Source organism: Falco biarmicus, chromosome 7 (assembly GCF_023638135.1).
Source record: "Falco biarmicus isolate bFalBia1 chromosome 7, bFalBia1.pri, whole genome shotgun sequence".
Lineage (NCBI taxonomy): Eukaryota > Metazoa > Chordata > Aves > Falconiformes > Falconidae > Falco > Falco biarmicus.
In genome coordinates, this window is record NC_079294.1 from 67,348,351 (window position 1) to 67,358,875 (window position 10,525).

At 54.3% G+C, this 10,525-nt stretch overlaps 1 protein-coding gene across 1 annotated transcript in view; it reads right to left on the bottom strand.

Annotated features, from left to right (window-relative positions):
- The window catches only part of IGDCC3 (immunoglobulin superfamily DCC subclass member 3), a 112,271-nt gene extending 106,123 nt beyond the window's left edge, over positions 1 to 6,148 (bottom strand). Inside the window, exon 1 of the mRNA XM_056347662.1 lies at positions 5,874 to 6,148. Within this exon, the coding sequence (XP_056203637.1) occupies positions 5,874 to 5,940 (67 nt within the window). The 5' untranslated portion in view covers positions 5,941 to 6,148. The remainder of the gene's footprint in view (positions 1 to 5,873) is intronic.
- Positions 6,149 to 10,525: the final 4,377 nt, after the last annotated feature.

Below are 10,525 nucleotides of genomic sequence, written 5' to 3' on the forward strand. Positions count from 1 at the left end.
CCCTCTCTCTTGTCACACCAACAGCATGACACACACCTGCACACAGCCTTTCATGAACAGAAATTTGCCCTCTCCTGATATACTGTGTTTGTTCCCAGCACAACACAGCACCGACCCACCAGTAAGCCTTACCACCAGCAAGGATAGCCCCTCTGGCCTGCTTCAATAACGCCTAAAGAAGATGCCCCTGGAGTCCCACAACTCCTGGACCAAAGGTTTTTATAGTGGGATGCAGATGAGTATTAGGACCAGAAACCTGGGTGCAGTTTGGGACAGCCCTACAAAAAATGGCTCTTTTTTTTTTTCAGTTTTTTTTAGTTTTATTTTTGTAAATCCTTCTGCAAATGAGAGGATATGGAAGGAAGAGAAATCTGGACCTGAACAATGTTCTGCAGCAGATCATAACAGGTTTCAGGCTGATGAAATTGGTAGCCTAAAAATCCAGCTGGTGCCCCCTTAAATCTCCTTGAGGCTGACCCAGACCCTAAGGAGAAAAGCATTACACTACAGTAATGTGCAAATTGGCTCTTCAGGGCATCCAGAAAAATTTACATTTAAAGAAGAGGCAAATAGGCTGTAACAGGCCCCACATCTTGCTAACAGTAAAGTTTACTAGCTCAGAATTTTTATTCCCTTTCCTTTCAGACAAGAGGCTATATAAAGTGATTTTTCCATCAGGGTGTATAAACGACATCCACTCGTTAAGCAATTGCAGGAGGTCTCTGTTGAGGATAACACAACCTCTCAGCCACCTGATGCAAAGCCCAGAAATACCCAGCATTGCTGCCTCAGTGGGAACATAGATTTTAGCCAAGGAAGGCAAACACAGCCCAAAAAGCCAGAAAAGTTGCCCAAAATAATTTTCAGATGTTTGAGACTAGACTGGGCAAATCCCAGGAGCTCACTTGTTGAACACAGCGTGGAAGCTGGAAGTGTTCACAGCACAAAGACCCTTTCCAGGACAAGCTCTGAGTCCTCATAGGCTCCCCCATCTCTAAAGAAGGCAGGCTAAAACCTGTTGGTATAGCTAGAAAGGGCAGAGACCTTTTCTAAGTTAACTGCCCACAGTAGCTCCGTCCACAACTAGGCATACTGAGAACATGGCAGCAAGCTGAGCGTAGGATGTGTTGTTATTTGCATTCCCCACGTGTTTCGTGGTCCTGACCAGATCACAGTCTCACCGCAGAGGGCATCAGCAATACAAATATGGAGCAGGAAACAACCACGCATGAGAGGACAGCAAAGGCAGCAACCAAGATGGGAAATGCTATGCCCAGAGCTTGGGTCCCTCCAGGCTTCAGGCCCCAAGGCTACTCTAATGCAGAACAGGGGAGTAGCCAGTTTCAGCCCCCAACCCTGCAAGAAAGCATCAGGGAGGTGGCTGTCCCCATGGCCAGTCCTTTGCACAGACCTGGCAGGGAACAGACTGGCCACGCAGTAGATGATGGTGCCTGTGGATACTAGATAGAGCAGCTGGGAGGAGCGTGATAGTATGAAGCTGCCAAGAGAGCCATGGGCATCCTGGCATCACAGTGCCAAAAACCACCAGCCAGCACAGCCCCGTCACTCAGAACCTTGAAATTCAGCTTGAGTATCGGCAGGCACAACTGGATGGCAAGCAAGGAAAGGCAAGACAAGGTCCTTCTGGAGGAAGAGAAGTTTCTGTGCACACTAAACCCGTTGAAATTCTTAACCGCATCCAGGGGATTCAAAGGAAACACAGCACTCTCTCCACCCTGCCATCCCCTCTGCCTTATCACCTCCCACCCTGAAATTCAGGATGGAGGAAAGCATCGCCTTGCTCCTCTCAAGGAGCTGAGCACCGCACCGATCCTGCTTGCTCCAAAACCAGAGCCATTTTAACGAAACACTAGCTCTTCTCTCCCTTTTCACATACTCTCAGGTTTCAGCAGCAAAGATCCTTTTGCAAAAGCATCTTTACAAGTCAGCAGAATCACCCACCACAACCCGAATTCTCCTGACTTGCCATTAGCTTCATCAACACAATCACACAAGAAAACCAACACCCCCCACCCCACCCCCCAAAAAAAAGGCAGCAAATCCTTGACTCTGCTCTGAAACTCTGGTTTTAAATTACCAACGCAGGAGTGGGGCTGGGTTGTTAAGTGACTGGGCTCCTCTTGAGTGGAGGGTGCGATACAACAGTGACATTTGATATAATAGCAAGGCCAGATCACTATGCTGTGTGCTTTTCTCAGTACGCTCCCCTATTTGCCTCTCTCTTCTCTTAAAGTGCAATTATTGACATGTTTGCCTCCTTAACCATCAGTTTTATATGCTTGCCAATGACTCCTGAACATGTGTAAACAATTATTTTTATTTTCTTGCAAAACCAAAATGTTAGATATTCTTTTGGATAAACGGACTTGGGTAGATTTTCATGAGCCCTGCTACATAATTTATTAGTTTCTAAACTCTGTAAAACTAAAAGCTCCAGTAAAGTTTAAATAAGTTGTGATTTCAAAGTAATTTTGAATGGACTATTCCTGTTCCTGCCCAACGATATTTGGTTGATTTAAATGGGAATTCTTAATCTGCAGAGGGGGGGCTCCTGCATTGTTTTCTTAGATCAAATAAAAGGACAATATCCAGGGTCAGAAGCCCAGGAGCACAAAGCATGAAATACCAAGGTGGGGGGGTGGGGAGGGAGCACAGAAAAAAAGCATCTTCTGTCCCAGATCTATTGCAAGCTACAAAACAAAGCACATGGTCTGCTCAAATGCTCACTGCTTGCCAGGGGGGAAAGCTGGGCGCTGGCAGCAGCTTTGCATGAGCTCCACTGCACTCTGCACCCCATGCTGCAGCCCCATGCCAGGGTCCCATCCTGCTCCTGACGGAGCCAGCACTGGATCCTAATGCTGCGGCGAGACGAGCAAGCCAGGTCCAGCCACCCCAGCGTGGTGGAGAAAGATATTTCAAGGCAGTGGGATGGGAAGGTGTGGGGGGAGCAGCATCCCAGGAGTTTGTGAAGCAAGGGGCTGGTACTGCATGAGGTTGCTGCTTGGCACTTCACACGCTGTGACACAGGAGTGTGCAGAAACACGGAAATCAGAGAAGGAAAAGTTCAGGCAGACAGAAAAGAGGGAGAGAGGCTTTCTCCATTGCACATATAAAATGAGAGCAGTTTCGCAGTGCTCTGCCGGCAGTACTGCTCCTGAGCCACTCCACACCGGCCCATGCCAGGCTGATAGCACCAGGGTACATGGGTCAAAATTGAGACTGAGCAGGAAGGAAAGGAGTGGGGAACCAGCCCTATTTGCCGCTCTCTTGGCTAGCTTTTATATACTTCCAATGAGAAGTTTAGTTTTGGCACCATGATGGCCCCAGCAGATGTTTGAGGGCCAAGGGCATGGGCGGTACACGCTCACACCCCTGCGTGAACTTCGCACCCAGCATGGGTCCCAAACACAATGCACAAGTATATGGTTGTGAGACTACTGTCCCACTTCATGGGCTGCCTGCTATGTCCACCACATGGGAAAACCACGTCGCAGGATTCTCCTGTTGAACCTCCTGGGAGAGACGAAGCCCAAACATGGGCTTGAATTTCATATAGCATCTCTGAGCGTTACTGGGGAAATGATACCTGATACTCTCTATGTATATTAAGAAAAAAGACAGGGTATTACACCAATTTAGGAGAAAGTGATCTCTTTTTTTTTTTTGTCTATAAAAAACAACAAAGCCACACTGAGTAGGAATTAGTGAAAGCTTATAGCTTCAATAATTTAGAAGTTAAGCCTACTTAAATATAAATGACGATGTTTAATTCCAAGGCTGTTACTGAGCAGAGCCGGGGAGCCTCTCCTATCCTATGCCTGCCTTTGAATGCCGGGCTCAGCAATAACAGACAAAAGCTGTCCACCACCCAGAACAAAGAGCTCCAGGAAATTAAAAAAAAAAAAAAAAAAGAAAGAAAATACTGTCTCACTACTGAGCCACTCCAGCCCACTGACCAGCGGCTCCCAACGCATGGTTCCCCGTCACCAGGCCAGCATTTTGGGAAGTTTGAAAATCACAGAGGTGGGAGCAGAGCATCCCGTCCCGCACAGCGCAGCACCACTCCCAACACAGCATCCATCCCCACAGCGAGGCTTTCTGCTCCAGCACTGATTGACGCCAACACAGGAAAGTTCATTAAATTCAGTAGAGCACAGAACCATGTTACCTCACTGTTAACCATATCTAGAGTGTAGAAACACGGGGGGGGGGGGGGGGGGGGGGCGAGTAACTCTCAGAACAGGAAAACTTTTAAAGTGCTACCAAGCACTCTTTAGTGGGGCCAGCAAAACACACCCCAAAGTCAGGAGCCACTGACCTGCCAAGTCGCAGCATACACAAACACACAGGGCAATTTGGACAGCAGCAGGCAATAAACTAGACACAAATTCAACTTACTCAAGTTTTGATTTCAAAAATTCACTTCTTTTCTTTTCCTCTCCTCAAAAATAAGTATTTTCAACCATCCTCATGGCACTGCACACAGGAATCCCAACAGATTAATGAGACCTGCTTCATTAGATCCACTTTGCAGACAATTTGTATTTTCTGCAAGTTACTCTGGTTTCTCCTCTCCACCGTGGCTGCTACGAACCACGTGGCGAGATTTATTATGGGAATAGCCCACAGTCTGGTTTCCTAAACACCCCGACAGCTAATCTCTGATTAATCTTACACATGCTTTTTTTCCCTCAGACCATGCTGGGTTGCTTGCACATTTGTTAAACAATTCCTACTTTTCATTATCTTTAAGGCTGCTGAGTGAAGTGAGGGCAGGATGCACATGGGTATTTCACTGCAGAACAGCATCTTTCTCAGATTAGATTCAAGCTTAAGCAGCACCACCAGTAGAAGGAAAACGCTGCAATTTATCAGCAGGGCATGTGCACAGTAGGTCCGAGGAAAAATCCCTTTGATGTTTTTGTAGTTCGGCCCTGGTCCGGTGGGTGGTGTTACCGGTTGTGGCTGTGCGAACCGAGCCAGGCATTACAGGAGAGCACAATACTTGCAGGTTTCAAGTAGCTCGCTGTCATCCCTGCAACTTGCAGCCCAACATCTCTTTTCTGTAGCTAGCGCCTTCGCTGACACCACGGCGCGTCCGCCCGGCCGCCGTCTCCCGCTCACATCGGGGGTGATGACTTTGGGTCTGCTCTCTGGACACGGACACCCAACCACGCCGCTGCCACAGCAGCCACCCTGTCCCTCCCCAGTGCCAGCTGTGGGAGCCAAGGCCCCACAAACACCAACTCCCCCACGCAAGTGGGGTTTCCAACTGAAAACACAGCTTTGGGGGGGACACTTCGGGCTATCTGCTGATTAAGGTGTCAAGAGGGGCTGATGTAGACAGAAGCCTGCAGCCAAAAGCCATGACCGCAGCGCACCTTCCCGACGGGACGAGCCCCCGCTCCCGCAGAGCGATGCTAACGCGGCGGGCGACACGAACGGCCGCGGCCGCGCACCCCTCCGCTGCCCTGGCGGACACACGCGTGGCGGACCCGCGCTCGGTCCCTCCACCCTCCCCCGCCCCCCCCCCCCCCCCGCCTCCCCGGAGCTGCTCGGCCCCGTTCAGCCTCCACGGCGTCCCGATGCTACGGGGACGGGCTGAACGGGAGGCTGGGAGGGACCGGGGAGTCATACGGGGTTGGGACCGACTGCGGACAAGCAAGGGGGACGGGGACCCGCCGCGGGGCTGGGGAGGGACGCGGGGGACCGGGTGCCGAGGGGACGCGAAGTGCGGGAAGGACCGCGGACGGGACCGACAGACCGCGGGCGGCGGGAGCAGCGCCGGTGCCGGGCGCGGCGACGGCAGGTCCTTCCCCCTGCCCGCTCCCCGAGCCCAGCCCGGCTCTTACCTCCGCGGCAGCCGAGCAGCAGCAGCCCCAGCAGGCAGGCGGGCAGCGCGGAGCCCGGCGGAGCCATAGCATCCCGGGCGGGCGGGCTCGCCTCCCTGCGCCCCACGGGGAGGGAGCAGCCCGCGCAGGAGGGAGGGAAGGAGGGAGGCGAAGCGAGAACCACCCCCAGTAGCGAGGAGCGAGGGTGGGGGGGAGAAAGGAAAAAAAGGCAAGGAGGGGGGGAAGGCAAAAAGCGGATTTCAGCGCTGCTCCCCTCCGCGCGAGCACGCCGCCGCGCCGGGCGGGCGGGGGGGCGGCGCTGAGGGAGCGGGGCCGCTGGCGGGCGGGGGCGGGCGGGCAGCGCCTTGCGCCATCTTGCGCATCCGCCAGGGCGCCGGCAGCGCCGCGCCGGGTCCGGCCGGGCTGCGGGGCAGGGGGGGCAGCGAGAGGGAGGCGGTCCCTGTGCGGGGCCGCTCAGCGCCCGCCGCGCCCGGACCCGCGGGGACGGTGCGCCGGTCCTTGCCGGGTCTCCCCTCAGCGGAGCCCTGTCACCAGAGCCCCCTCACGGGTGTCCCCTCGGTGGGCTCCACCACGGGGCTTCCCCTCAGCAGTCTCCCCTCCCTGGGGCAGCCTCATGGGTCTCCCCTCAGAAGAGCCCTCTCACCAGAGCCCATCACAGGGGTCCCCTCAGCAGAACCCCCTCGCAGGTCTCCCCTCTCTGGGGCAGCCTCATGGGTCTCCCCTCAGCAGAGCCCTCACGCTGGTCTCCCCCCTCACCAAGCTCCCTTCACAGGGCTCCTCTCACTGGGGCTACCTCATGGGGCGTCCCCTCACCAGCGCCTGCTTGCCAGTCTCCCCTCACTGGGGCAGCCTCATAGGTCTCCCTTCAGCGGAGCCCTCTCACCAGAGTCCCCTCATAGGGCTCCCCTCACGGGAGCTACCTCACCAATCCCCCCTTGCTGGGGCAACCTCACAGGTCTCCCCTCAGTGGGGCCCTCTCACCAAAGGCCCTTCACAGGGCTCCTCTCCCTGGGGCTACCTCATGGGGTTTCCCCTCACCAGTACCTGCTCACCAGTCTCCCCTCACAGATGTCTCCTCACCAAGCTCCCATCACAGGTCTCCCCTCAGTACGCTCCCTTCATGGGGCTCTTCTCACCAGGGCTACTTCAAGGGGCTTCCCCTCCCTGGGGCAGCCTCATGGGTCTCCCCTCAGCAGAGCCCTCTCACCAGAGACCCCTCATGGTTCTCCCTTCACGAGGCTCCCTTCATGGGGCGCATCTCGCTGTGGCTTCCCCTCGTCGGGGCCGCTTCGCGGGGCTGCCATCGCGGGGCTCGTCTTACCCGGGCTGCCTCGCGGCGAGTCCCCTCACCAGTGCCGGCTCAGCAGCGCCCCCTCACGGGAGCCCCCTCACGGGTCTGCGCTCACGGGGGCAGCCCCTTGGGTCTCCCCTCAGGGGAGCCCTCTCACCAGGTTCTCTCCAAAGGCCCCCTTCATGGGACTCCTCTCACCAGCCTCCCCTCATCAAGGCAGCCTCCTGGGTCTCCCCTCAGTGGAGGCCTCTCACCAGAGCCCCCTCACAGGTCTCCACTCACCAAGCCGCCTTCACAGGCCTCCTCTCACTGGGGCTACCTCACAGGGCTCACCTTCGCCTCCTCACGGGGCTTCCCCTCACCATGGCCTCCTCACGGGGCTTCCCCTCACCATCGCCTGCTCGGCAGCCTCACGGGTCTCCCCTCCCCGCAGCCCCCTCACAGCTCTCCCCTCACTGGGGCCCAGCCACGGCCTCCCTCAGACCCAGCGCTGTTGGCCCCAGAGCAGGACAGCCCTCCATGCCCGGTCCTGGCCGGCCCCCGCCATGCCCAGGGGATGGTAGCCAGCACCAACGCTTCCTTCCCGAGCACGGGAAGCAGTTTCCTTGCTCTTTACCCAAGAATTTCTGTCCCATCTGCCACTGCTCAAAGCAACCCGGTCTCAGCAGTGGCATCTGGTTCTGCTGCAGTGGGCAAAGGTGGGGTCCCATCCCCAAGCCAGGGAGTTGCCTCTTATCTGCCCTTAGGGATGGGACCCAAAAATCTGGCATTAAAACAAGGGAAAACACTGATGAGACAGCACGACTTCCAACTGGTTCCACCAAGCGTTTCACTTTTGAGCTCTGTTTTGAGGAACAAGCCCACCCACCGCAGCGGGCAGTGCCTGGAGCTGAGCAGCGTCCCCAGGAAGCAGGGCGGCAGGATCGCAGAGCCGGGGCCACGAGGCATCCTGGGGACAGGAACGAGGAAGAGGTTGGCTTGTTCCACCTCAGCGCTCCTAATTTTAAATGCTATCATAAGGTGACTTACCTGGGTCAGTCACACAAATGTTGGATCAACCAGCTCACCCCTGGAAAGGCCCCAGTGAGGAAGGACCCAGTAAAAGGCGAGTCTGCTCCTAAATCCTGCCACAGCCCTCAAGTTAATTTGTCCGCCCTCCTAGCATGAAATGAGGATAATGTGTCCCTACACGGCTCTCAGCCCTATTGCCTACATGTTATTTTGCTGCCTTCCAACTGATCCTGCCCGGTCCCTTGGCCCATGTTCTCTGCAAACACCACCCCTATTATCAGCACCAGCAGCAAAAGTCATCTCTGCAGGGACAGCTCAGTATCTTTTGTGGCGTTTGCTTGGCCAAAAAAAAACCAACTAAAAAGAAATGGAAATGGATTTTAACTGATTTCTTTTTTCAGAATAAAAACAGAGCTTGATGAACCGGGTTACTAAACACTGTAACTGTGCCCACAAATACGGTGAAAAACCTTTTGTAAAGATGAGCAGTGCATGGCTCCCCTGGATGGTGCACCCTGAGCATGCTAGTTAGCCAACGAGTAAAGAAGACGTCACTACATCTGCTCCACATTAAAGCTTCCCCCATTTAGCGGAGGGCTGAGCTGCATGAGGTTGCTTTCAGCTGGGGAAGAATTTGCTCTGGCTCCATCAGCCTTTTGGTAACATCTGAATTTTTGTGCTGTCCCTGACCTTCTGGCACCAACCCTGCTCCTGTTCCCCAGCCGTCTCCCTGGCTCCTACCATGGGGCCCCACCGGCACTTCTGTAACACTCGCAGTCATCATGGGCTTGTGGCAGCTCCTGGGGTGCTGCCAGCACCAAGGATGGCTTGTGGGAAAGGGGGGGAATGAAGTGCCATGTGTTTTACAGGGTTTGTTTCCCTCAGAAAACACAGATTTTGGGTGCTTTTGCTCCCGTGTGCAGTGGCAGGACTCAGGAGCTAAGGGAGGTACTTCCATGTTTAGGGCATCACCAAGTTCAGCCCTGCTACTTGCAAATTACACTGGTGACATAGCTGGTGTCACATTCAAAAGTTGCAAGTGTGGGCAGTCCTGCCAAAAAACAGGACTCATATGAAAAGCCATGAGATTTTTAAAGAAAAAGGCAGGTTTTGGGCATTAAGGCCACCTGAGAACAGGAATCCAGAGCACTCATGTTTTTATGTGCTCCTCTGTAACCATGAGGGCTTAAAAAAGTTGCTTTGTACTGGAGGCAGGAATCTGCTTATCACACTGTGAGCAGAAATTGGAGACTTTTGAAAAGCAGCGGGGTTACAGGAGGGACAGTACCCAGCCTGATCCAAGGCTCCAAACGCTTTCCCTGCCATCCGTCCGTCCTCCCTCCCGCAGAGGGGGACAGGGTCTGTCTGTCCATCTGCCCTCCCTCTCCACAAGGTTATTGTCCTGGAGGGCTGGCCTCAGAGGGTGTCACTCACACCTCACTCCTTGCTCAGTGAATTTCCATCAGCTCCAATAGGGCTTCTGATTTATACCGATTAACTGTGAACTGAGGTCCCCAAGACACCGTTAGTAGTTTCAGTGGATGAAGTGGGAGATTAACTTGTCTGAATTCACTCCATTTATTATTCTGTGTGTAATTGTGGTTTCCCTGTCTGCTAACAGCCTGGGAGCTTTTCACTTACGTACATACACACAGGGGTTTAGCATCTGTTTCATGATCAGGGAGCAATAAGGAGGGGGAGCCAAAATCGTGGCACCCACGTGAAGGCACTGAGCCGACAGCCATCCCAGCAGTGGTGGGACAGCCCCGGGATGTGCTCCTGGAAGCTGCTTTCCCCAGCAGAAACCCTTTTCCATCCACTTTTGGCTGTGTAAGGACAGAGGTGTTGTGGTGGCAGGGGCCACCACACTGAGGGGATGCCTCCAGGCACTTAGCTGCCTGGCTGAAGAGAAGCCGTGTGTTCTCCATTAATTCAAAACAATTGTGCCACTGATCCAGCAATTTTGCCATCAGTGGAAAAGAGTGTGGTGAGCCAGCATGAATGATGAAACTCACACGACTGTACCTGGAGGTCTGACGGTGCTGGTGTAACCGCTGCTCCCGTGCTTTGCTCGAGGGGAGGAGGCTGGAGTCCTATGAGATGCAGTTTCCACCACTGGTGTCTGCTGAGCATCTATGGAGCATCCCTGGCTGCCTTGCTTCATCACGCAGTCCATCGCTTCATGCTGTGCTGTTTTCCAGAGGATTGAGCTGTGCACCACACTGCACCTGGCATTGGTAACTTACGGAATTACCAGAGACCACACGAGACCCAAGCCCGCTGTAGTAATATTGTCAGCTGCATCATAGCGTAGTGTACTGGGGCAACAAAGGATGGGAAGAGAAAGAAA